The sequence below is a fragment of the Grampus griseus genome, assembly GCF_964374135.1.
Source record: "Grampus griseus genome assembly, chromosome: 7".
Classification (NCBI taxonomy): domain Eukaryota; kingdom Metazoa; phylum Chordata; class Mammalia; order Artiodactyla; family Delphinidae; genus Grampus; species Grampus griseus.
This window is the reverse complement of record NC_139001.1, coordinates 38,763,335-38,791,095: the sequence shown is the minus strand read 5'-3', so window position 1 is coordinate 38,791,095 and position 27,761 is coordinate 38,763,335. Positions and strand designations below refer to the sequence as shown.

The 27,761-nt window shown below is 40.7% G+C and overlaps 1 protein-coding gene across 2 annotated transcripts in view; it reads right to left on the bottom strand.

Moving 5' to 3' along the window:
- The window catches only part of HECW2 (HECT, C2 and WW domain containing E3 ubiquitin protein ligase 2), a gene marked incomplete at both ends in the record, with an annotated part of 244,574 nt that overhangs the window by 17,189 nt on the left and 199,624 nt on the right, over positions 1–27,761 (bottom strand). For both annotated transcript variants that reach the window (XM_082657673.1, XM_082657672.1), the window contains 8 exons: positions 476–561; positions 3,381–3,495; positions 4,185–4,331; positions 5,804–5,933; positions 9,284–9,382; positions 11,357–11,509; positions 22,645–22,758; positions 24,473–24,593. In XM_082657673.1, coding sequence (XP_082513799.1) covers positions 476–561; positions 3,381–3,495; positions 4,185–4,331; positions 5,804–5,933; positions 9,284–9,382; positions 11,357–11,509; positions 22,645–22,758; positions 24,473–24,593 — 965 coding nt within the window. The remainder of the gene's footprint in view (positions 1–475; positions 562–3,380; positions 3,496–4,184; positions 4,332–5,803; positions 5,934–9,283; positions 9,383–11,356; positions 11,510–22,644; positions 22,759–24,472; positions 24,594–27,761) is intronic.

Below are 27,761 nucleotides of genomic sequence, written 5' to 3'. Positions count from 1 at the left end.
ACACCACAAGAAAATGAGTTAGTTTTCCCAGTATTCTTAAACTTCAATATTATCTCAAATTTGTGGAATGTTAGATGGAAGAAAAGAGAGGACTCTTTATCAAGGAACTGGGTCACTTCTTAAGGGACTGAAGATTATCTCCTTCAGTTGCCAGGGATGCTGGCCTGCAGAGTACCCAGGGACCTCTTGTGGAAGGGATCCAACTGCTGTAAAGGCAGACGCTGTTGCTGGGATTCTTGGATGGGAGTCGGTACTTCCTCACAACTCTAATGACATGCTTGGACTAGGTTGGGGATGTTCTGCATAGTGATGGAACCACAGACCCACACAGTCAGGAGAGTCTGAAGACAGTATATCCCGAATATGTAGATAAACCTAAATGTATTTACTGAGTATACTTAGCAGTTATTAAAAATTTGCAATTTCAAAAATAACTATATTAATGCATTAAAAAGATGAACTGATGGCATCTTACCTGTAACAACCTTAGTCGTTGTTCATTGTTGAATCTTTCCACTGCAGCCCAGAACCACCGAATTACAATATGATTGTCATGATATCCTATCAAAGCAATCATGAAAGCCCGTGTTACTTTGAGTTTTCTATCTTAAGTCACCACGACACTGGCAAGTCGACAAAAGACCCCCAGACATAAATCATCATCTTGGATTCGTTAAAGGTTATTTATAATTTAAGACCAAGGAATTACACTGTAAATGTGATCACATGAGTGTCAGAAGTTAAACAAAACACTAAATGAAACCAAGAAACCTCTGTTTCCATTTAGTGGTCACTAAATGAAGCTAGCGGAGGGAAGAAAACAAATGAGTTATTTTAACCATACCGTTTCTGAAAAATATAACTGCTGTTACTGGAAATGTTTAACCCTTTTGGTCATTTATTTAAGAAATAATTTTCTAGCGCTGCTATGCCAAGCAGTGTCCTAAGTTTGGGGGACAATGGCAAAGGAAATAGTCCCTCACAGGGCTTCTGGTAAAGGAGAGACATAAATCAAATAATTATTCAAATCAATATATAATTGCAAACCATTTTAAAACTATATATTATGTTCATATTTTAAAAGCAAATTACTTTTTATTAATAAAAAGGGAAAATAAGTTTATTACTTTAACTCCTTCAACAAATAAATCTCAATCATCAACCTAAATGTTACTTTTATTCCATACTTTACTAGAATTTAATAAAATGTCAAAAGTATCATCCCACAGGTGGATTGAGGAAGTAACTGTGGATTCTAAAACCTTCTGCCGAGAAAAATTAAGTTCAGAGAGAAGGTTGACGAGGATTAAGGCACAGTTAGTGATTCAAACCAATTAGCTGACATATTCAATGTATAGAGAGCTACTCTAATTCTGAGTCAGCAGCAGTTAAGTCCTAAATAGAAGGTAGGTAGAAACCATTTTCATTCAAATTTTTCCTCATATGTTTCCGTGGCTGTAGGATTTGGGGAGAATCTTGCCTTACTGTTTACCATTTGATCAGCGATGCCCTTGGAGAAGAAAGGGATCCAAATGAAGCGTAAATACAACTAGACTGGACACGGAGATGCATCGGCTCCTTGTCCTGCCTTTGGCAAAGACCAGCTGTTTGGTGCTGAGCAAATACTTTTCTAATCTATAAAATAAGTGCGTTGGCTCTTTATAGCTTTAAAGTTTTCTGACCCTTTGAATCAGCCCTTTTATGCCTCTCCTTTGCTGTCTGTGCCAAACCATTTGGAGAAGGAGGAGGAGTGAAAATGTCTCATCCTATTCTCTAGAAACAGCTGCCCTGTGAACATATGGCAAATGGCAGCAAAGCCGCCCCTTCATTCAGTGCCAAGTAGCTGGGTTAGCAAACATGGCAGCTGGGCATGTCGCCATTTTCCTGCCCCCTCCCCCCAGCCCTCTCCTCTCAAGGATTTCACTTGATAAGACTGACAATAACCATAGAAATAGGTACTCGATTAGTCATATACAGTGAATAAAAGTCTATACTGTGTAAATACAAAACTGGCTGACTTGATGAATGGCATTGCTATTAGAATCTCCTGGGGTTTGGGGACGGGGGGGGGGGAGGAATGAGCTAATAGCATTTATGGTAAGATGTAAGTTATGTAGCATGTTGGAGAAACTGTGTTCTAGTTAGTGAAAATAGTTAAAAAAGTTATAATAGCCAAGGTCATATTTGGATTATACACGGGGCCAATTGGAAAAGAGTTATTACAGCAACTGGACTTCAGAAATAGCAGCAATGGACACTGCAGTTTAATATCATCTTTCAGAGAAAATGGACGGGCAAGGCCAGCCCAGGGCAACAGTGATGGGCTGGAAGAGCCAAGCAGAGGCCAAAACAAAAGCAACTGAGCCAACGTTAAGGTATTTTTTCTACTCCAAACTTTTTAATTGTTTTTTTTTAAATCTTTGTTTCAATTTACAGATAATTGGAGAACTGCTCAGCTCTCATTTTAGTCTAAGTGATTAATTCAGTGACTTAAAGATTGTATTCTTCACTCTCCAAGTTCAGAACCACTGCTAACCTCTTACATTCTGACTTCAAAAACAAAAACAAAAACCAACTGTCATTTGTCACGACTTTCTGAACACTTTATAGCACTACAATAAATTTCAGAAAATGTATTCTTTCTTTGATTAAAAGTATGGCATAAAACTTTAACTCTGGGTTAGCATCAGGTCCCTTTCCATGCGTCTTGATTCAGCAAATGTCACAGGCTTCGATGCCAATTACTAATTGAAAAGTTGTATTGATCTACAGAAGTGCGAGTCCTAAAACTTCCCATTTGGTGACGTGTGTAGTTTTTAACTAACCTTACAGCAGTTTCCTTTTCAGTTGAACTTAATGCTTGAATTTTAGAAGGGCTTGTTCAAGAAACTTGAAATCTGAGAACCATATCTTACTCCATTCATGTGTTTCAACTGTGAATTACAACTGGTAAGCAGTTCAAGTGAAATGTAGAAAAACTGTGTTTGTTCATTAAGAAGCTCAGAGGGTATGCCTCTTCAGGTTTGAGGATGAAGGCAGAATAGGTGGAATTTGACCAGCTGGGTATGAGCTCCCTGGTGCTTCACTAACACCACCATAAAACCATTAATTGATGTTCCTATGGCCACATTCCTTCACTAACAATTAAGAGTTACGACATCCTTAGATGGTGTGTAAACAGCTCTCCTTCCACTTGACAGATGAGGTAGCTAGGGAAAGAAGGGCATGTACCTTGCCCAAGGTCTCAAAGGAGCCTGCATCAGACCTATGATTAGAGTGCAAGTGCCCCTGTCTGTCCTGGATCCAGGCCAACGTGCCAAACCGCTTGCTTCCCTCTAATCTGAAACTTTAAATCCAGCCATCTATAAGTCAAATTTCACCTCCTCTATATTCTGTGTTGTTCCTCCAATCACTTAGGTCTATTTCAGCTGTGCCTGCGATGACCAGTTCTAGTTCTCTCGCATCAAAAACAGATACCAGCCTGGCATCCACGACCTGTGGAATAAAAAAAATATAGGACATGGCTTAAGAACCTGGAGAAGCCTCAGCTATAATTAAGCCTCATCAGAAAAGGAGGGCACAGGGAGTGTTGGGAATACTATGGATGTATTCTGTGGAGGCGCTTTAAAACATGTAAAGCTCTCTATAAATATATTTTTAGTACAAGGTTGATGAGGTTTTCAACAGAATTTTTGTTTTATAATTGGTCACTGATTAATCCAGTTTTTTTTTCTCTTTGGGAGAAGATCTAGTGCTCCAGTCACTTTCACAGTTTATTTTTATTTTAGCTATGGCTTTTTCACAGAAGAAGTCATATGGAATACTTGTTACAACTCATTCTGACCCTCAGATACGATCATTTCACATATCAGGCATGAGATCTGATTACACATATCTAAGCATGAGTAAAATGCGTGACTTAAATGTTATTAGTGGTCATTAAATCGTCAAATGCTATTTGAATGCAGGTCATTTTATTTCAGTGATTTCTTGTAACAGGGCAATAAGCTTTTTTTGTGTTCTTAAAACACACAGGAAAAATTGTTGAAGTGTTTGAACTGAAATAGCAACGGTAAATATACCAAAGAGAAATGGAAATATTGCACACATATGAAGTACAGTGAAGTGGACCAAGGTATTGCTGACATCAGACTGAGAACCCCACTCCTGCTGATTGTCTTTACCTCATAAAAGCCACGCACTAAGCTCTCTGTTTGCTGCACGACACCCCTCTCAATCCTCCATTTCACCATCCTCTCGATGTACTCCTTCTTGTTCTTCTCGGTGACTGGGATGTTAGCACCCCCTGGTTTTAACTCTCGTTCGGTAATCTGCGATTAAAAAACAAAAGGACTGACCATAAAGCAATACTCTTGATGTTGTAAGACCACTGCTACCAATGAGCTGGAATCAGCCAGCTACCTGTCTCTGCCCTGGCCCGGGTACATCCCACAGGCAGAGTGTGTGGCACCAGCACAGAGCCCAGGCACCCACTGATGCTCAGGGAAAGCTAAGTAATGAGCAGACGTCTGAGAGCCTCAGTGGTTGAAAATGTATGTGTTGTGGGGCTTCCCTGGTGGCGCAGTGGTTGAGAGTCCGCCTGCTGATGCAGGGGACGCGGGTTCGTGCCCCGGTCTAGGAAGATCCCACATGCCGTGGAGCGGCTGGGCCCGTGAGCCATGGCCGCTGAGCCTGCGCATCCGGAGCCTGTGCTCTGCAACGGGAGAGGCCACAACAGTGAGAGGCCCGCATATCGCAAAAAATATATATATATGTGTTGCAAGGTTAAGCTTTAAATCCTGATTAAACAAATAAGTCTTTTAAATGGAAACAAAAGGGCTCCAGATTCTGTCCCACTGCTATTTGAATGTTTGACAAAAAGACATTTTCACAAATTCCTTTAGGATTCACAATCAACTACATATAGAAAGCCAATATTTAGGTAAACGTTTACCTTAAGGAAGCAGAATTACATTCAAGCGAATGTTAAACTGAGAACTTCTTTTCCAAAATATGAAATTCAGGAGACCAGCCAAGTATTAATGTTTAACTAAGAATATTAATTATGAATTAGCATATAATTTCTGAAAATCTTTTGACCAACTCTTCTACCAACTTTTTAAAAAAACAATATGTTTCCAAACCTTCACCAAAATATTATTTACTTTCCCTCAGCTTCAAAACAATCCATTTCAGGGCTTCCCTGGTGGTGCAGTGGTTGAGAGTCCACCTGCCGATGCAGGGGACACGGGTTCGTGCCCCGGTCCAGGAAGATCCCACATGCCGCGCAGCGGCTGGGCCCGTGAGCCATGGCCACTGAGCCTGCGCGTCCAGAGCCTGTGCTCCACAACGGGAGAGGCCGCAACAGTGAGAGGCCCGCGTACCGCAAAAAAAAAAAAAAAAAAAAAAAACAATCCATTTCAGTTGTTAAACATGAATGAGAGGTAAGTACAAGGGCCAATTAAATAATTTAATATTCAACTCTGGGGTAGCATGGATATTTAAAAACTGTATTTGGTACAAGGCACATTCTAATATCTTATGAGGATATTTTAGTTGGAAATAAAAAGATTGTTTACAACATACAAATAGTGCAGTCTACAAATTAGAAAATTTTAATCTGAAGTCGGCATTAGAATAACCTTTATAACCAAGAATATTGTAACTGTACATAAACCTGGGTTTAAACCACCCAACCAACCACAAATAAATAAGCATCTGATCTTAGGCCACTGAATTAATTCTTCACCAACCAATAGCCTTCAATTACCACACTTAGTCACCAGTTATTACACACACAGACCTGCCCAAAAACTTCTTCGTTCACAGTGAACGTGAGGTCCAGGATGTCATGGATGTCATTGTCTTTCATCCACTGCAGGCTCTGGTGAAATTCTTCATCAAGGTATTCTAGATCACTCAGGTCACAGAGACTAAGATGATAAACAGAAAAAAAAAATGTAGTCATGGCTATTAGCAAAAACCCAGAGTTGTGAGGAAAGAAACTAAGAAATAATGACAAGAACAAGATCAACTAAAACAGGCAGTGATTTCTGGAATGTTCTTCGTCAAAGTTAGTAACCAAACCAGTGAAATAATTCAGAAATATGACATAAAATTGAAAAATTCTGATATATAAAATGCCTTAGGAATCACTCAGTTTGTTTTGTCTTTTAAGACACAGAACTGGAGGTGCAAAGAGTGGCTGCCGTTTGCACAGTCACCCACGATTAACGCCAGAGCTGGAAATGGAACTCGAGCTGACCACTTGGGTTCAGTATTCTTTGGCTATGTTATACAATCTTAAATTATCATTCTCCTAATTAGAAATTCTTCATATGTTTCTATACTGTACTTTAACTTTTTTTTTAAAAGACTAGATTCTGTGATCCACATTCACATACGTCCCTTTTTTCTTCATGGTTCTTATTCTTTCTGTGATTCTGAAAACTGAAAGCTACAGAATTGCTCTACAATTATAATGGTTTTCTAAGAGAAGATCTACATGAAGTGGAGTTACTATTATATGACCCTGTTGTAAGATGGTAGCAATTGATTTGCTTTAGTTGTCTTGAAACTTCCTCCCATCAGCCCAATTTCAAAGACCATTTTGTTTAGTTCAGTCTACACATGTATTAGGCATCAAGTATGTGCCAAGTATCTTAATAGCTACTTGATAAACAGTTACTGCCCTCAAGGAGCTAATGGTCTAGTGGGAGAGACAGGGACACAAATAGATAAGTTAACGTAAGGTGATAAGTGATAGCCTAGGGTGGGTAACACTTATTATTAGTGCACTTCTTTATATGTACATTACACTTCAGTTAAAAAAAAAAAAGATAAGGTAGATATAGGGACCTCCCACAGCAAACATGCAAAGCATTTACTTTGACCTGGAGATTTAGAAGAAGCCTGTTGGAGCAGATGATACCTATATTAAAGTTTGCAGGATGTTTCAAGCTAGAGAGGTAAAGGGGAATGGATGAAAAGGAGAAGAAGGGGAAAAAGAGAGACAGGAGAAGAAGACAACCTGAACAAAGCACAAAGGGATGGAGTATACAGATTTTCCAAGCATACTGGCAGCACCAGAGTTAACCACAAGACATAATGTCTAGAGAATGAGGCTGGAAAGGTAGCTGGGAGCAGGTCTGAACGTCATTCTAAGGAGCTTGGTGATTCAGAACTACTGAAAGGTTTTAAAACAGGGAATGACATGGTGAGACATGAGATGTGACTTTAAATTGTTCTTCTGGAAGTGGCAGTGTTGAGGATTACTTAAAATTGGGGGGGGGGGCGGTAATCATTGGGTGGAAACCAATTAATAGATCACTACAGTAATCTGGCCAAAATAAGATAAGGATTTTAATTAGGGCACAGCTATTAGGGTAGAGAAGATGAATTTAAGAATTATTTAGGAGGTGAATGTGGAAATTAATAAATGGTTTTACTGGGTAGTATAAAGAAGTATATCTAAAACAGGATGGCAAATGAACTCAAGTTACAAGACAACTCTGATTCATTGGCAGTCTTGAGGGCCAAAAGTTGAAAAATTCCTGAGGCCACAACGAGTTCAGCAGGAAAAAGTACCTAAATGATTTGTGACCTGTACCATGGGAATGGGGTGGGAGGTGGGGAAGAGAAGAAATTGTGCTGTGTATTCACCATCTCTGTTTGAGGATGACGCCCAATTTCTGACCAGAGTGACTTGAGAATGTTGGCACCTTGATCTGTGACTGGGCATATAAGGGAGAAGGTACATTTTTAGGTCAGGAGAAATTGATGAGTCTAGTTTTAACCATGTTGATTCTGAGGTGCCTGTGAGACATACAAGAGGAGATATTCAGTGGAATGTTGACCACTTGAGCCTACGACTCAAGGGAGATCATGTCTGTGGGTGCGGATTGGAGAGTAGATGAGACAGGTAAAGAGATAGCCCATGAGAGCACACAGAGAGAGGAAAGCAAGGGGACAAGAATGGAAGCTTCAGGAACATCAAGGTTTAAGGGCAAGTCAGGACATCCACAAAGGAGGCATAAAAGTGAAAGGAGAACCAGGAGAGCACAGTGTCACATAGGCCAGTGAAGGAAGAACGCAAGAGAAATGGGTGGTGGGGTTGGGAGGGGTCAACAGTATCAAAAGCAGCAGAATGGTCTATTAAGATAAAGACTAAAAAACATTCTTTAAAAGCTTCCATAGGTTATTGGTGGGAAAAAAAGCCAGGCTAAAATGTGTTGAGGGTGTGTCAACAGTCAGTGTAGACTACTCTTTCAGGAAGCTTAAATGGAAAATGAGAGATAAGGCAATGAAATGGGAAGGTGCAAATGGGCCAGAAGAACCAGAGAGGCAGAAGTCAGTGTCCAGGTGCCCAGGACTTCATCGGTCCATATACCAAAAGGGAGGATGGCAAAGGTCTTCCTACTGACCCTCTTTAAGAACTATTAGAAATACTTTGCTTTCAATTGAGCTCTAGGCTTCCATTTTGACAGAAAGCAGATACATGGCCTTGGTTAAGGAATGAGCTGGTCAGAGCCATGCAATCATTCTGTGTTTTCTCATTGCAAGTTTGAGCTACTACCCTCACAGATAGTTGCCTTCTTCTGTTCATCCTTGAAAATGACTACTGATTCTAGGACAGAAACTGTTTGCTCTACATTTCACAATAATTGCAATCTTTCATTGTGCTAACAATGAAGAAAAAATTCTGTGAATGCTAAATTTTCATCTGCCATCGTAAATGACTGTCTTGCATATAGAGAGATCTCAAGATAAATATGAGACTTTAAAAATATTGCACACCTCTAACAAACAAACACATTTAAAAAAAAAGAGAATGAAAATATGAACCAAGAATAAACAGTTGAAAGTTTGCATAAAGCAAAATGTAAAATGCATCTTGTGAAAGATGGGGGGCTGTGAGTCACCAAGACTAAGCCACAACTATTCTATTAATAATCGGCATTAATACCACAGGAATTCCAGCACTGTATTTGAAGTACAAGTGTTTTGAAGACACATGTGTAGCAACAAATGAGAATGAATTATTCAGAGTGGAGCAAAACTAAGCCTTTGGGAGCAAGACAGGAATAAAGGAACAGAAGCTGGAAAAATCCAGTAACCACTTTTGAAATTATATTAGTTGATTAGTTTCAGAAATCTAAATCACTATTAAGTAATAGATTTGAGATAGTGAGCCGATAAATGACATTGTCAAAAGACCCCTTTTGATAAAGGAAATATTACATGCTTTACATGCTAATTACATAAGCAATAAAAACACTCTTACATTCTGAGAAGAGCCTTATAAAAGGGCCGTGTGAAGAAGGCATCCAACAAATACTGGTGAATTAGTGCAAGACCAAGGATCCTACCACTGAACCGGAACCTGTGAAGGAAAAGCAGGAGATGGCTTACACATCATGGAGCAATTTCTTTCCTTTTTTTTTTTGCGGTACGCGGGCCTCTCACTGTTGTGGCCTCTCCCATTGCGGAGCACAGGCTCCGGACGCGCAGGCTCAGCGGCCATGGCTCACGGGCCCCACGTGGGATCTTCCCGGACCAGGGCACGAACCCGTGTCCCCTGCATCGGCAGGCGGACTCTCAACCACGGCGCCACCAGGGAAGCCCCATGGAGCAATTTCTGAACGGTTCAATTTGCTCTCAAGAATGCTTTCCAGCTCTAATCATCTAAGTTTGTCCATGAGAGTCTGTGTGCACTGCAGGCTGGGTCTTCATTAGGCTGATAGTCACATCTCCTTGTAGAAGAAATCTGTTTCACTCTGATGTTCAGAGAGATACTGCTCCACTTTCACCCCGTGTCAGTAATGTCCACCATGTAGCACCCTACATGGCCAACATGAATTTCCTGTTAGCATGGCAGTGAAATTTCCCTATATCACTTCCAAGAAATGTTGACAGAATGAGACCAGTGGTGGTGGGGAAAATGTTGTCCCCTTGTAGTTTGCTTGCATGAATATTAGCAGGATTTCTCTAATGCAAACCTAGTGGCAATTCCCTTTTGAGGAAAAGCCCAGTCTCAGAGTGAGAAAGTTCCTATTTCTGTTCTCTCTCAAACCCCTCTCTTGATAACTCACAATCCAAGAATTATGCATGTGTACATTTGAGGGAGTTTCCTCATGGGACATTCTGTTCTTTAAAATTTCAGTGCTCAATTCTATACTGAATCACTTCGGAAATTTTATTAAATATATCTGTCACGACTGGGTTTGCTGAGATGTACATGTATTTTCTTTTTCGGAAGTATTCAAGTTTCTAGCTCTTTGGAAGCCTGATGCCTTCCGAAAGCGTAAATCCACACTGAGGTCCATACTATTCATTTGTAATTTTAGTGTTAGGCAACCATTTTAAGATGAATGTCCAGCAGCTTTGTTTTTCTTTATCCACTTATGTTAGTATAGCTGCCATAGCTACTCTTAGGAGGACTCCAAATTGTAGTTAAACGGAAGTTAATTTGAAGAATAAGTCCTAAAACTTAATGCCCTCCACCCACCAATATTAACCTCATGACTCAAAGAAATTGTTTCCATGAGTCGTACTCATGTTCTCTTTTTTGTTACTATAGTGAAAATGAACAGGAACAAGCAAACAGGGGTTATAAAGATACTTCAAGTCTATAAATGCAGGCATGTAAAAATAAATGTCATAAAAAGAGTGCAATTCGGGATTTTCAGAATAAATAATTCCCAGATGGGAATCCTAGCCCAGTTTTCCTTGGTTTTGTGTGAGAAATTAGGAAAGGGGCAATTCCTGGCTACAAACTTGAACCAGTCACTAGGGTAAGGGGCCACTGCTGTGACTCCGCACTCCTGCCTGCCTGCCTGCCAGCATTCTCTTCCACCTCCCATTCCTCCAGGGCACCCCATCCTCCCGCCCTCCCTCCCCCTAGAACACCAACAGCCCAGCTGCTCTGCCCCTCCCCCAGTGTTAGCCACTTCCCCAAGGGCTGCTCCTTAAGCTGCCTGACCTCTGGGTCAGGACATTCTCCTACTCACCCCCACCTGCCCCCGTCAGATCTCAGAGTGGCCCAAAGCTGCAGAGAGGGATTTAGGGTCTTGCTGGGAACCTAACATCACCCGCAACTTTCCTTCAGTGGAAAAAACCTTTTGAATTCTACCCAACTCACTTAAAATTGGTCTTATGGAACATAATCTATTCCTAGCTTGGAGACTGCCTGTATATTAAATTTGACAACACAAACAGGAGTCAAATGAGACAGTTAACTGAAAATATGATTTTCTCCAAGGGAAAAAATGTTTAAAAAAGAAGTGTGGGTTCCTATAAAAACTAATATCACAGAAAATCAGCTGAAGAAAAGCGTTGGAGAAAAAAAAATACTTACCATTCATGGTGATTGTCTACAAAAGCAGACATGGGACTTATTTGTACTGTGTATGTGTCATTGGCTGAATATTCAAATAAGCCATAATATGGGTTAAAGAGTTCTCTGGATACCAGGAAGAAAAACTCTCTGGAAGGTCCACTGTAATCCAGCCTTTAAAAAATTCACAAAAAGAACAACCAGTTATTATCTTTTTCTATTTATTAGACACATTTTCTACAGTGCTCAACTTTCTACAGAATACTCCTTAGAAGTCTAATTATCCACACACCAGGATTGTCCAAAACACTGGACAGAATGATCATGATTCCTGATCTCAAACATGTTTTGACCCAAAATAACGTAATGGACATTTATATGGAGCATATCTAAAACTAAAGCTACATATCAGATAATGGATGAGATAGGCAGTATGCTAATAATTTGATTGTATAAATATGCAGAAAAAGGTAAATTGAAATGCCCAGAGCCAGGTTATGGGGAGAGAGAGTACAGTGGGAATGCTTTATTTAAGCAGGTTAAACCAGAGGGCATCAGCTACATACATCCATGGGACATGGAGTCCTCATGGATTTCTGAAACACTTTTAAATGGGAAGGAAAGAGACTTTAGGGGATTGGTGAGAGGGTATTACAGATACAAGACCTCCTAGGGAGATCAGAGGCAAAAGATGGAATGATAGGGTTCACGTGAAAACTTTAAATGATAAAATGCCACGGAAAACTATAAACAAGAAAAGTGAGGGTGTCTAAAGCTTCGTCGGTAAGGTATTTGGAGAAGAGGCTGAAACTCCAGCGCCTGAACTACAGTGTAAATTCCATTTTACTTACAAAGAAATCAGGGTCAAAGTAAATTTTGAGAAATTATTGTGTGAGGTTTGAGGAATGACAAGTGGCCAAAAATGCTGGAGCAAAAAACACAGCAAAGAGGAGTTTGCAATAAAGCAATTTGATATGCTCAATTTAAAATGAAAAATGTAAAGTACATCTACCCTATGATAAAAAGTTTACACAAGGGTTCAAAGACAGGAAGGAATTCTGAAGGGGGAATGAAAGCTACAGATAAGTTGGGGTGGTGGGATTTTATAAGACTTCCTTTGTTCACTCTATTTTTTTTCCTCTTATGGAATTTCCTCCAGTGGGCATTACTGTTTTGTTTTTTTTTTTTTTAATGACAAAGAAATCATCTGAGTCTTGGGTGGTGATGGGATTGTGTGATAGAGAAAAGCATCCTATTATAGGTAGAAGAGGGAGTTGGAATACTAGTAAGAAAAGTGAAATGGCTTTTATATGTCTTAGACAAGAGTTTAATAGAATTTACTTAGAACAGACCTCAGCTACCCACCTAACTACTTTCTCAATTTTTGCGATGCACGCACTGCCATTTCCTTAATATTTCTAGCTTTACTTGCTTTTCCAATGTAGCCTTGTCTTATACAATATTGATGGAATCATGATGTGCTAGCTTTATATCTTTTCTAATACACATTAAAAGAAACACATAAATATTAAAATAAAAAATGTCAGTCTATGGAATAGCTACAATCATGTCACACCTCACCAGTCCACACTGCACTTTAGGAGATATGAGTGCAGACTGACAAGAAACCTATGTGTACAGAAAAATGCAAACACAGCAGACGCTCAAGGCCAGAGAGGCCTTAAGGTGACATGACAGAACTGCCTTCTGGGGCAGCTGAATATACTGTGGCTGCCAGGAACTGTGGGACTATGCTCAGATCACCCTAGGGGGGCTCCCAAAGCAGCCCTCTGGCTGCCTGCCAGGTACAGTGACGCAGGCTACCCCTCTTGGTGCCGAGACCAAGGCAGCGTCTCGTGGCTTCCTTCCACTGTCCTCGTTGTGGTCTCTGACGCCACCAAGAACAAGTAGAATACTTTTTCCACTTGAACGTTCTTCACATACTTAGAGGTTTTCTTTCAACAAATATTTGAGTGCCTATTATGTTTTGGGTATTAATCTAGATGCTAAAGATGTAAATTTTTTTTCAAAAGTCATTTTCTACAAGAACTCTAAGTTCAGCAGTTTCCATATCCTTGGTCCCTGCCCCCTCCTCACTCATGAACACAGACACTTCTTTCAACCTCCTCTCAATGCAGGGTAGGGAATTCCCTCACCACACTGGTCCTCTGCTCTGGACAGTCTCCAGGTGTCAAAGTCTGACCTAAGGGGGCGGTGTCTATGCTGATCACAACACTCAAGGTGTGGTCTCGTTAACAAAAACTTAGAAAGGGCCCTTGACCTCTTTTCCTGGAACTTTTCCCCACTAATGCAGCTTAATGTCACTCTGCCTTGTGGGGCAGTCACTTGACTCTGTTGACTCATCATGAACTAGTCATCAGCTCAAACCTTTCACCTATGCTTCTTTAACCTAGGACTCTCCCATACTGTCTGCACGTTCACTGTATCTTTTTTGTTTTGTTTTTTTGCGGTACGCGGGCCTCTCACTGCTGTGGCCTCTCCCGTTGCGGAGCACAGGCTCCGGACGCACAGGTTCAGCGGCCATGGCTCACGGGCCCAGCCGCTCTGCGGCATGTGGGATCTTCCCGGACCGGGGCACGAACCTGTGTCCCCTGCATCAGCAGGCGGACTCTCAACCACTGCGCCACCAGGGAAGCCCCTCACTGTATCTTTTTAAAACCTAAGTGCTAGACGTTATAGTTTTCCTACTAAAATTCACTTTGTGAGACTGAGTTCGTGATTCCAGTCTGTCTACCTGGATCCCTGTGGGTGCAAAACATCTCTAAATTTCCTATCGATGGTGAATTTCAGACCCCTGTGTCTCTTCAGAAACAGAGAATGCCATCAATAGTATCTGAACAGTCATTTCGCCCATCCCCTCATTTCATTGAGAAGACTGGGGCTGAAGGAAATCACTGACTTGTATCAAATGAAAGCTGCAGTGGAGGATCCAGGTCTTGACACCGGTTTCCTGATCCCAAGCGTAATGTTCATTACTCCTTACAGCTCACCCTTCAATAAATTTTAAATGCTCATAAGCAAAACAATGTTGCTTATGGCAAACTATGGCCTGAGGGCCAAATCTGGCCCACCCTCTGGCTTTGTAAATAAAGTTTTATTGGAACACAGCCACGCCCATTTGTTTATGTGTTGTCTGGGGCTGCTTTCCTGTTAGGATGGCAGAGTTGAGTACGTGCAACAGGGAATGTATGGTCTGTAAAGCCTAAAATATTTACTATCTGGCCCTTTACAGAGAAAGTTTGTCAACCCCTGCTACAGAAGAAAGTAGGAGGAAAATGCTGCTTTATTAAAAAACCTGACTTACCCTAAACCCTCTTCTTTAGTGAGGATCACTTCAAGGCAAGATAAAATGACAACGATACCCTAGGGTGTATGCAACCTCCAGGAGAGCTGCACACACCCTAGGGTGAGACCGTGAGTGAGCCTTGGCCTGCGGGGTCCCTGCTCTGCAGAAACCTTCAGACACAATCAAGGCACACGAGGATAAGGGTCACAGACAGCTGAAACATAAGCCAAACACTCTGTGAGTCAGTTTTCTTACAAAGAGACAACTGGTATAAGTAAAATGGGTTTTTAGCTGCTTAAAATTAAACAGTGGCATTCAGTTAGAAACAGCAGGTTTTCACTGAGCTTCAGCTCTCAGTGTTTTAATAATACCGCACTTAGCAGAGTGTCTTATAATTGTCTGCCTCCCACCAGACACACATCTAAACTGTAACCCTTTTGAGGGCAGGGACTATGTCTTTCTCATTTCTGGATCCTGAGTACTTAGCCTGATACATAGGAGGGGATCAGTTTATATTGTTGAATCACTGAGTGGAGCTGTCTGATGCTCTCTAAAGGAAATCAACATAATTTACATTGTTATTTCACATCTAGCGGAGTGAACAGTTTTGCACAAGTCTGCCTTATATTCAATGCATTAATAGGTCATGCCAGTCCTTAAGAGACAACCCGATTAGCAAACACTGTCAGAAATCGCTCAAGTGAATTATGCTTAGAAAGCTTGCTCCTTGTCTTTTCCAAGTCTAATATCTTCTAATATGGTAGAGTTTGTTAAAACAACAAAGATGGACCTCACTGATTGGTTCCTTTTTCATGATGATAACTAAATCTGGCTAAAGATACAATGAATGTCCCCTGAGGAGTTAAGTTGAAAAGTAAAACTCCTTTTTTTCCCAAGAGAGAACAAAGCTAGCAGCTCCTCTAGGAGGGAAATGTATCTTCCTCAACTGCTCAGGCTTTTATCTGCTGTTTTTTTAACTCTAGCAGCACTGATAGAGTCACTATAAAGCCAAGACAGTTTTCAAAGTTTGATTTGATTATAATCTGAAATTTAGAACCGCATATCTGAGGGCAGGTTGTTGACTACACATTACATATGTCTACCTAATTCAATAAGACGTGTCCCAGCAGGATACCTTACGCATGCGCTTCCTGTCTTAGCAACCTCTTCCATATAAATAGTTAATATGACTCATATCACAGGGCTCATTTGTTACATTCCTGTTCTGCCAGTTAGGTTGGTTCCACAGCTAAAGACTTGGCATGGAAATAATGAAACTCCGGACAACGGGTGTGTAGCCACACAACAGCTGCATCTGAGGCCATTTCGGAATAAGCACAGATGTCCTTAGGGTGGCAATGTCGTTCTGAGCCCCATGAAGTGCCGATGAGGCATTTTAAACACCATCCCGTTGCTGGGCTGACACCACCCGAGTTGTTAGTAGCAGCCAGTATTTGTTAAAATAAATAGTTTTATTCTCCTGTTCTTTATTTTCAACTAAAATTCACCAAGTATTCCAAAGGAAGTAGACTATAAAATGCAAGAGGATGGTGCCATTGGGAAGTCTCACTATCATTTCCTACAAGTTTTCTGGAAGACTCTGCTTTCTTACAAGTTGGTTCAGGCACAAATGGCCTACACACCTGATTCAGCCTCAGATACTTATAGCAGCAAGGCTTTGGTTCTTGAGCCATTGAAGAAGGCCTGATGGGTGAGTAAGGAATTTTGTGAGCCATCAGTGTGACAAAGTTATACCTGGGGATACCAAGCCAAAGCCTAGATACAGAAGCACCCTTCTCCAGCATGGTAGGGATCAGTTAGGTTATCCTGCAAGTGTCTCTTTTTAGAAGAAAACAAGCAGCACCATAAAGTTTCACTTGAAGCTTTACACATTGCTGAGGAATAAATGATCAAGCCCAGGACCCCAAACAACCTCTAGATCAGTCAGATGTTAACAGCTACTGGTTATTTTATAAGCAGGGACCCAAGAAAACCTTTCAGATCTCATCCTCCCTAGTTGCTTTCATCTGTCTAAGTAGAAATATCACAGGAAGAGCGCACCTGTTCTTAAACCCCCAAACTAAAACTGTTTGCACGCATCCCCTCCCTAGTCCAAGTGTGGCTTTGCAAGACAGATGACTAATGTCACATCAATGGCACCTTACATATAATGAACTCATTCTTTCCTAAAGAAAGGTGCCTTTTATAGAGCTGGCCATGGAGGAAAAAAAAGAGGCGAGGCAATCACAGTGTAAACATCCTCTCTTTATCCAGGCCATTATTTCCTGACTTGTTTTGGGTACTAAGAAGTGAATGTACACCTGAAACTAACACAATATTGTAAATCAACTGTACTTCAATTAAAAAAAAAATAAAAAGAAGTGAATGGCCCCAAATGTCCCATCAGAACACAACAGTCTGCCTAGCTAAGTTCTGACACCACACATTTAGAAGAAAATAATACACTAGAGAATATGCGGTATTCTACTGGCTCCCTTCCTAAAGAAGCAACTTCTAGGCGGACAGAAGCACAACAGAAAGAGGCAACTAGAGTACGCAATTTCCCACCACATTCAGTCAAGATGACTCAGTTTCCAAGCTCTTCCACCACTGCTGTCTTCTCCTCTTCCCCACTTTGGAAGAGCAGATAACCAAATTAAGTTGGGTAGAGATTTTAATGACTAGAACAAAACCTTCAGCGCTGACCAAATTAAATCACAGTGTTTTGCTTAGAAACCGTCTGCTTTTCAGAAAAAAGCCAAGCATAACATGAAGCATTATTTTAGCGAGATATAATAATTAGCTGTCAACTAGTATATTTACATTAATAGATTCTAGATTTATTTTTGTATTTTTAATTGAATACAGGCATCTCTACCATTCTGGGGTTAATTCTACCTCACATGGAATTTGTAGTCGTCCTGTAAATTTATGACTATAACATTTCCCATCATTTCTCTTGACTCAGCTCTTCCATTTCAGGAACAACCTATATATCATGTGTCAAGACCTACGCAAAGAAACATCTTAAAGCAGAGCTGCAGTCTCTGAGTGAATCTGCTAATTCACACCTTTTTGGAGGGCAGGCAGACGCATTATTCTTAAAAATAAATCCTTTTCTCTTTATGCCCCCTCTATTATAAATAAAGACCCTGATTATGACAGGTAGAAAATACAATCAGTGAGATGGTATCAATAAGAATTGCAAAGTATTATTCCCTCACAGATAACAAAGTTGACTTTAGCAACACAAAATAATACTCTATACATACCAATCAATACCTCTACTAATTCCTTCCACAGAATGAACTGTATCTCTATACTTATTACTCTCCTGACCTCAAGTGCAAAAGGAAGTATACACATACCAAAAATTACCCTGGTGGCAATCACTCATCAGACAGCAAAGAAATAAGAAAAGTTGTTCAGGGAAACATTCTCTAAATCTCCCCAAATCCTGACTCTATGCTTTCTTTAATAAATGTTCTATTTTAGATTAGTTTTTGATGTATAGAAAAGTTACAAAGACAGTAGGGAGAATTCTTATATACCTCACACTCAAGTTTCCCTCTTATCAACATCTTACATAAAGTACAGTACATTTGTTACAAAATGAACTGATATTGATAGATTATTAACTAAAACCTATACTTTAGTCAGATTTCTTTCGTTTTTGCTTAATGTCCCTTTACTGATCCAGGATCCCATTCAGGATACCACATTACATTTAATTGCCATGTTTCCTTAGGTTCATCTTGGCTGTGACAGTTTCTTAGATGCTTTTGGTTTTTGATGACCTTGACAGTTTTAAGGGGCACTGATAAGGTAATCTTGTAGAATGTTCCTCAATTTGGATTTATCTGATGTCTTCTCCTGATTAGACTGGTGTTACATGATTTTGGGAGGAAGACAGTAAAGTGTCATTCTCATCACATCATACCAAGGGTACATACTATCAACAGGATATATCACTGTTGATTTTAGATTTTAGCCTTGATCACCTGGCTGTGTGTTTGTCAGGCTTCTCCACTGTAGACTTAACTTCTTTCTCCCCCTTTCATACTGTATTATTTGGAAGAAAGTCACTATGTGCAACTCACAATTAAGGAGCAGGGAATTATGCAGAATTATTTGGAAATCTGCACAAATTTGTCTACTGTTATTTATTTATTTATTCAATTGTGTATTTATATCAGTACATAGATATTTATTTTATACTTTGGGGTTCTAATCCAATACTACTTTATTTTTTTGCTCCAATTATTCCACCTTTGACCACTGGCAGCTCTTTCAGTTGGTTCTTGTGTCCCTTTGACATCACTGTGAGCTGTCTGAGCTCCTCTATACTTTCTGGCACAAGATGCTTCAGGTGCTGTCTTGTATATTTCCTGCCCCAGTCCTAGAATCACCCATTTCTCCAAGGAGCCCTAGTCCCTTTTATTGAAGAGTGATATTGCAAGCCAACATCTGGGCACTAGGCATATACGTTTTTTAATACCTATTACTAGAGCTAGACATGAAGAACTTACAAAATGACACATTTTGAGGGCATTAAAATTAATGAAGGAAAAGTGACCAGAAAACTTTCAGCTCCATTTCACAATTCCATAGAAAAACCTAGGTAGCTTTTCTCTTTGGGTATTTATTATAATTCAGAAAGAAATGTTATGATCTTTAATTTTAATGTAGTAAGATGACAAAGGCTAAAATAACTTCTTAATTTTATGTTGTTTTGAGGTTTCAATTTTTTAGCAAGCATACTGCGTTAATCTTTCAAAATAGTATTATGTGTTCCCAATGCCTTAATAGCAAAATAAAGTCTATATCTAACAATCTATATGTATGATACTGACATGATAAAGCCATGAGACCAGAAGTTATCTGGCCCCATTCCAGTTTCAAAAAACCATATGCAGAGGGGCCTGATTAAGAGATTGTCCCTGAGGGCTGAGGTCACACCTCAAAATATCCTCCCTCTTATTTTCCTTCTAGGGTTACAGGAAGAAGACAAGAAATGGAGGCAGGAAACATTTGGACATTAGTGGCAATTAAATAAGGTTTCAGGCCCCACTCTGCCTGGGCCTCCTCCTAGGAATGGATGTCAGTCCAGACCATGGGGAGACAGCTTTAGGATGACCAAGCATGACAGCATCTGTTCTATTCAAACCTAAGTACCAGGGTTTCCAAAGACGCTTGCCTACATCTCTGAGATCTCAACAAACTGTGGTCCAACAAAGAAGAAAGGCAGCTGGAGTTCTGGGGGAGGAAAAGTATTCTCATCCAAACCAGACTAGTTATGTAAGGAAATACCTGGAATCCCATGCATACCTGTGATTAGGCTAAAAACATTTGCCTTCATTTTCAATTGCCCACCTGCATCTTTAAGGCAACTAACAAAAGCTAGAACCATTAAGGCTTGTCAGCAACAAAAGGCTCAAGTCTCAGGCAACCTTCCCAAACTTTGTCACATTATATTGTTTTCCCATGTAGTATTTTACTTTAATCTAGTCACAGCTGGGAGACTATACAACACTATATGTGACAAGAGAAGTTATCCGTCACTAGCTGGAATAGTGAAAAGATCCATGGGTAGGAAAAAATTCAGACAGATCAGAGTTCAGGAGTTTTGCCTAAATCCCAGTGCTGTTCTAAGAATCCTGGATGGAAGACAAGAGGCCTAATTTTAAATCTCAATTTTACTATTATCTAGTTCTACTAGCACATGTGAATTATTTTCTACTTTAAAAAAAATTTTTTTGCGGTACGCGGGCCTCTCACTGTTGTGGTCTCTCCCGTTGCGGAGCACAGGCTCTGGACGTGCAGGCTCAGCGGCCATGGCTCACGGGCCCAGCCGCTCCACGGCATGTGGGATCTTCCCAGACTGGGGCATGAACCCGTGTCCCCTGCATCGGCAGGCGGACTCTCAACCACTGTGCCACCAGGGAAGCCCTATTTTATACTTTGACAGCTCCATTTCATTAACCATAAACCAAATGGCTGAATTTGTTGAATATTATTGCTACGATTCCATAATCTAATATACTTTATTCCTGGGCAAGACTGAGAGAGGTAGCCTTAACATGATCCAAATCAACAGCAGTTAAGGAGTTAAAGAGAAGACAACCCGAGTTCAGACAATCACGCGGTATTTTTAAAATTCACTCTAGTGATGTCTACAAAGAAGGTGCTGAGACTCCAAACCTAAACCTGAAATGAGGAAAGAGTAAGGGGTCTAGGAGAGATGAGAGCTTTCATCTTCTCAAGAGTCATAAAACCACCGTTATGCCTATTTGAATGCAATAAACACCGTGTAGGAGTCTTTACTCATTCATTTCCTAACCCCTATCTCTATGAGCACACTCATGGAAGAGTCATACAAGGCTGGACTCTGTTTATGGCAGGTAGTTATTTTGGTAGGTGTGCCAAAGAAAGAGAAAAAGTGGGGACAGAGAAATAAGAACCAAGGCCCAAGAGATACTGCTGGGGAGATTTCCAGGTGGAACAGAAGGATTCTTCTTTTTTCCTCTTTTTCTATCTTTTTAAAATTGAAGTACAGTTGACATACAATATCATTTTAGTTGCAGGTATACAATGTAGTGATTCCATAATTTGATACATTGTTAGATGGCCACCACTGTGAGTCTAGTTACCATCTTGTCAGCATACAAAGTTATTACAATGCTATTGACTATATTCCCTTTGCTGTACATTACATCCTGTGACTTCTTTATTTTACAAATGGAAGTTTGCACCTCTTAATCCCCTTCTCCTATTTCGCCCATCCTGCATCCTCCCCACGCCCCCTACTCTCTAGCAAACACTAGTTTCTAATTCGTGATTCTGAAACTGAGCTTATTTAACAGGTGAAGTACGATTTACTTAGTATTCCTGTGCACATAACAAGATCATAGATGTTAAAATGCAATTCCTTGCTTTTTTTAAATCTCAAAGCCCATGTTTTGAATCCTCTTACACTGTTGGTGGGAATGTATATGGGTACAGCCACTATGGAAAACAGTATGAAGCTTCCTCAAAAACTAAAAATAGAGTTGCCATATGATCCAGCAATCCCACTCCTGGGCATATACCCAAACAAAACTCTAATTCAAAAAAGATACATGCACCCCTACGTTCATAGCAGCACTATTCACAATAGCCAAGGACGTGGAAACAACCTAAATGTCCTTCGACACATGAATGGATAGAGAAGATGTGGTACATATATACAATGGAATACTACTCAGCCATAAAAAAGAATGAAATGACGCCATTTGTAGCAACATGGATTGACCCAGAGATTATCATACTAAGTGAAGTAAGTCAGAAAGAGAAAGACAAATACTATATGATATCACTTATATGTGGAATCTAAAAGATGACAGAAATGAACATATCTACAAAACAGAAACAGACTCACGGACATAGAGACCAGACTTGTGGTTGCCAGGGTGGTGGGGGGTGAGGGGGAGGGAGGGATAGAGTGGGAGGAACTTGGGGTTAGCAGATGCAAACTATTATATAGAGGATGAATAAACAACAAGATCCTATTGTATAGCACAGGGAACTATATTCAATATCCTGTGATAAACCATAATGGAAAATAATTTTAAAAAGAATGTACATACATGTATAACTGAATCACTGTGCTGTACAGCAGAAATTAACACAACATTGTAAATCAACTATACTGCAATAAAACAAACAAACAAACAAACATGTTTTCCCTTTGAGAGAAAGAGTTACGGAGAGAAGAAACGAAACTAAGTTTCTGCTCTCAAAAATGATCTACAGTTAGAGCTTTTACCAAAGAATTTTTATGTCAAATGATTTAAAAATCAAAGGAAGCTTAAAAAAAAAAAAAACTGAAAGGTTTAAGTGTATGAGAACAGCATTTTCCGTCAGAAGGATTTCCTGTTTCAGGCAACCGCAGGGGACAGTGTGGGGAAACATCCTCCGGCAGCCACAGCCTGTGCTTCACAGGCCACTTCTCTGTGTTACTCACCCTTCCTCCCCAACAAATGTGACATACAGCTTATTTCTCTGCAGGTCTTTTCTGGAGTAGCCCATAATCTGATTAAAAGCATCTTCGAGCAAGTGATCTCTTCTGATAATTAACCTGTCCAGAAAAAGACAATTTGAAAAATACAGATTATTTCCTAATCTTTATCTTTCCAGAACTGGGCACTTGCCATTTAACTTCCACTTACCACAATTAATTAGGGGAAAAGTGGAGTGACTTACTATCATCGCTATCTGCAATAAAGCACACGTCTGTCTGTAACTCTTAATAGCATTAACAAAAGTTACAACAGAGAATCATTGGTAAATAGAGCACCCCACCTAAGACCTGTAAAACCAATGCAAGAGTCCTTTCTGAATGGTCACATCAATTTATCCCAGAAGGAAAACGATTACAAAACAACACACACACACAAAACATTTGTTTAGGAAAGGAAGAGCAACCCTAGGAGGTAATGTTTTAAGCCTGAATGCACTTAGGAATTCAATTCTTAAGTACCTAGAAAGATAACAGTGAGAACAAGAAGGACAAAAAAATTCTCAGTGTCCTCCAAAGCAGTGGAGTTTACTGTTGTGCTTAGTTTTTTTTTTTTTTTTTTTTTTTTGCGGTACGCGGGCCTCTCACTGTTGTGGCCTCTCCTGCTGCAGAGCACAGGCTCCGGACGCACAGGCTCAGCGGCCATGGCTCACGGGCCCAGCCGCTCCGCGGCATGTGGGATCTTCCCGGACCGGGGCACGAACCCATGTCCCCTGCATCGGCAGGCGGACTCTCAACCACTGCGCCACCAGGGAAGCCCTGTTGTCCTTAGTTTAACTTTAAAATTAAGTGAATCTTGAGATTCCCTAAGTGACAGATACAAATGAATGATACTGGTGGTTGATTAATCTACTTGTGACAATGAAAATTTAAGTCACCCTTAAACAGGTGTCAATTTTCCCTTAATGCAAATAGTAATGGAAAGGGAGATGATAGGGAGGCGGAAGGTATGAAAGCTTGATCAGCAAGACCTTAGTAAGTGAAGCTCTGAGAGGTACGGTGTTTGGGGCGGGTTGATGTTTTCGAGGGTGATGAAAGGGGAACCTGTGAGTTCAGATGAGCAAGCCCTGCATGGGGGGCAGTGAGCCGTGTGCCTGTTGGGCTGGGCAATTCTCTCACACACCCGGGTCCCGACGCTTCTGCAGTCAGACCCTCCCTCCTCTGTCCTCTCTCAAGTGGCATAGTGATCTCTAGTGGGGACATGGGACAGGGGTGGAGGTGGGGCTGAAGGGAGTATGGGTAAGTAGGAAGTTCAGATAATTCTAGGCCAAACAACAGGATGATGTTTCAATTTCCCCATTTAAAGGGAGGTGGATAAAGACAGGCAGAAACAACATTCATGACATATTCCGTTGGACAAGTTAAGCTTACTTCACAGAAGGAAACAGAGCTGAGCAGTAGTCCTACACTCAGGTCAGCCCAGGAGACAGTGACGTGCAATACAAGACACGGTGACAGCCTTATATCTAATGAATATGCGATATAAGTCAACCAAGAGGTACTTTTCAGGAGAACAAAATAAATCAGCTTTTAATTGCCTTATTTTTATGTGAAACATGGTCATCTCTTTCCTGTCTGTTTTAAAACCGTAAGTTTAATAGTGCTTAATTCAAGAACTATGTTTTAGATGATCCTGTAATTTACACGTGCCCAAATAATTACGCCGACTAAAACGAAGGCTGGTCATCCCTAATCAATCCATTTCCTACATTCCAAATTGCATCCCATCTTTTCGCCATCTACAAATCCTGGGGTTTGTATTATTTTGACTTACTTTAATTTCCCTGGGCCTTGTCCATATCCTTTAGTCTCTAACTTCCTGTAAAAGTTTCTTAGTTTGGCTTCAAAGTCTCGCTTGTAAGGGGCTGGAGCACGGGCATTGGCACGCTGAGTACCTACAACGAAGCACGAAGAGACAAGGGTGTGGATCTGTGCGATGTCCTTATGTTCATCACATCACCATGAAAAAGATTACCATGGGGCTGAGACCACAGTTCACAAGTAAAAGGAGGCAATACTGTTAGGTCCCTGCACTTTTCACCTCTCCAAGTCGAAGGCTATCACAGAGCTTAACCAGGATCTTAAGATGTCTTCTTTGTGGCCTTCAAATCCTGTTTGAAGAGTTACAGTGGTGCCCATGTGTTAGTCAAATATGTTCCTCTTTTCAGTCCAAATCAATATGAGTCAAACAGTTACTCATGTCTAATGGTAACTGTTCAGGGTGGAATATCTTTGCTTACGGCTGAGATGATATCACAGCAAATAGGAAGTTATCTTGTGAAAGTATGTGGTATGCAAAGCAAGAATAGTGAGTTTCCATACTTGATGAAAAACCTACAACATTATATTTCATACCACAGGGTAGAATAATCTTGATTTGAAAACAGAATTCAGCCATAATTGCAGAAGGCACATGTCTCCTGGTTACGCAAAGTAAAAATACTGTGATTTGTTGCATTCTTAATACATGCCAAGTACTGTAATTATCTACAGATTATCTAAAGATGTCATGTCATTACATGTCATTACATGTCATTCCACGGCAAGCATCATTAATAAAATATAAAAGCAACATGGTTTGTGCCTCTTTCCATAGAAAAATCTGGTTTTGTGTCACACTGTGACTAACCAACAAGCGGGGATACAAAACTGATGATGAATATGGGAATCGGCGCCATGACGAAAACACGATATTTCCCAAGACATATTTCACAAAACAATAAAAGAAACCAGAAAACAAAAATTGTGATGTCTTGTGCATTACATACCATGTAAGCTCCTTAAATATATCTTTATGCATGAATCAACTAAGTGATGATTATTTTTTGCTAACGCTGTGTTAGGTTCAGCAACAGATGCTCAGAATGGATAAGGTCAGGTTGCTGGAGTGGATATCTTGGTTGGGAAGACAGAAATAGAACATGTCAAACAACTAGAGAATATTTAAGTCTTAAACTAGATGGTATACAAACTCTAAAGCAGAAGGAACAAAACGACAGCCCTGGGGCTATACCCAGCCCTATAGATTTTGTTTGCCACACAATGTTCTAAAGATTTTAAATTAACGGCCAACATTTAAAAATGAGGAGATTTCAAGAAGAAAAAAAAAATCCTGATTTCTCGTGAAAGTCAGTTGGGAACTCTTGCAACAACTGGCTTGCATTTCCCTGGGGCTACAGAGGGCAGCTGCCCCATTAGGTGAAGCATGTGCTCTCCACTGTGCCACCGCCACTCAGTGAGGATGCATCTGAGATCAGTGTTATAGAAAAGTAACAGTAAATGAGGATAAGCAGAGATCAAAATGGAAAAGACTTTAGGGAGGAGATGTCATTGGAACCAGGCCTTATAAACATGGTAGAACTATAGTCTATACTGGGGCAGGGCAGCAAGAGCTGGAATAAGCATTGCCTGCATGTTCAGAAGACACGGAGGAGACCCCACTAACCTAGAGCAGAGGGAGAGTGCTAGGACGTAAGTAGGAAATTAAATTGGTCAGAAGTTTGGTATGAAATTATGAGAAGAATTTTTAAAGACCTAGCTGAGAAGTGTGAGCGTGATGCAGCAAGCAGTGGGAAGCCTTTATAGGTTCTTAAGCAAGGGAATAACAAACAAGTGGTGTTTTATTTCAGAAATGATTTTTGGAGTGGATTAAGGGCAGGAAGGAGGAAAGACCTAGGAGTAGTTGAAGCAATGGAGGCCTGAGGGCATGAGGACTAGCCTGGACTATGGTGACTCAGAGGAAATTTTACAAAATGTGAAATAAGAATTGCTAAAAGTAGATAAGTAAGGAAGAGGAGGAAGAGGAAGCTCTCATGGTAATATAAAGTTTTTTTTTTTTTGCGGTACGTGGGCCTCTCACTGCTACGGCCTCTCCCGTTGTGGAGCACAGGCTCCGGACGCGCAGGCTCAGCGGCCATGGCTCACGGGCCTAGCCGCTCCGTGGCACGTGGGATCCTCCCGGACGGGGGCACGAATCCGTGTCCCCTGCATCGGCAGGCGTACTCTCAACCACTGCGCCACCAGGGAAGCCCAATATAAAGCTTTTTAAACAATAACAATAGCTGTCATTTTTTGTGTCTGCTATGCATTAAGGACCATTCACTTTACAGAGAGGATCTTGGGAAATCCTCACAAGTCTAAGAAGCAGGCATTAGTATTATTACTGTCATCACCACTTTGTAACTAAGGAAACTGAAGTCATATGACAGTGAATAGTAGATTCAGGATCTGAGCCAGGTCTGTCTGATGCTAAAGCAGCATGGGAAATGATGCTGGTGGACAGGAGCATATGAGGCTTTCTACATACTAAGCTGGAGAGGACAGCTGTTCAGGTGGATATACCTTGCAGACACTTGAAAATATAGTACTGGAGTTCCAGTGAGAGATCCGGGCCACACTTGTGGACTAAACAAGTTAGTGTATGTGTGGTGTGGCACTTCGCGCAGTGCCGGCTGCATAAGCAGCCCCATGTAAACGTTAGCTGTTATTGCTATTATCTGCATAGTTGTGAATACTGAACACATGGGGAAATGTACTGAGGTCGGGGAATGGAATTTAATAAAATGGGCTATTGATGAATAATATGTCCAGAGTTCTGTTGGCACAGTTATGAATCTTTTACCCAAAGAGCTAAGAGCTATGTCATAAAGGAAACAAATAAACTTGACCTTAAAAGGTCTGGGATGCAGAAGACTCCTAGGCAGTGGTTCTCAATCTTGACTGCACATTAGAATCACTTAGGGAGCTTTTAAAAATCCCAATGTTCAGGCCACAGCCAGGACATATGACATCAGAATCAGTGGGGGTGACACCCAGACATTAGTGTGTCATGCAGCTCTCCAGATGATTCCAACGTGCAGCCAAGTCTGAGAACCATTATCTCCCACAAGAAGGTCAAAGGTAACCAATGAAACACCTGGGCATCATCCAGGGACCAACACAGGGGGAATACTTCCCATGTATTTGAAAGGTATCATCTGCAACATGAAGGACCATGATCTGCATGGACTCTGGGCTCCTCTCTTGGATGGCTGAGGGACAGAGCCATGCAGCACAAGTCCAGT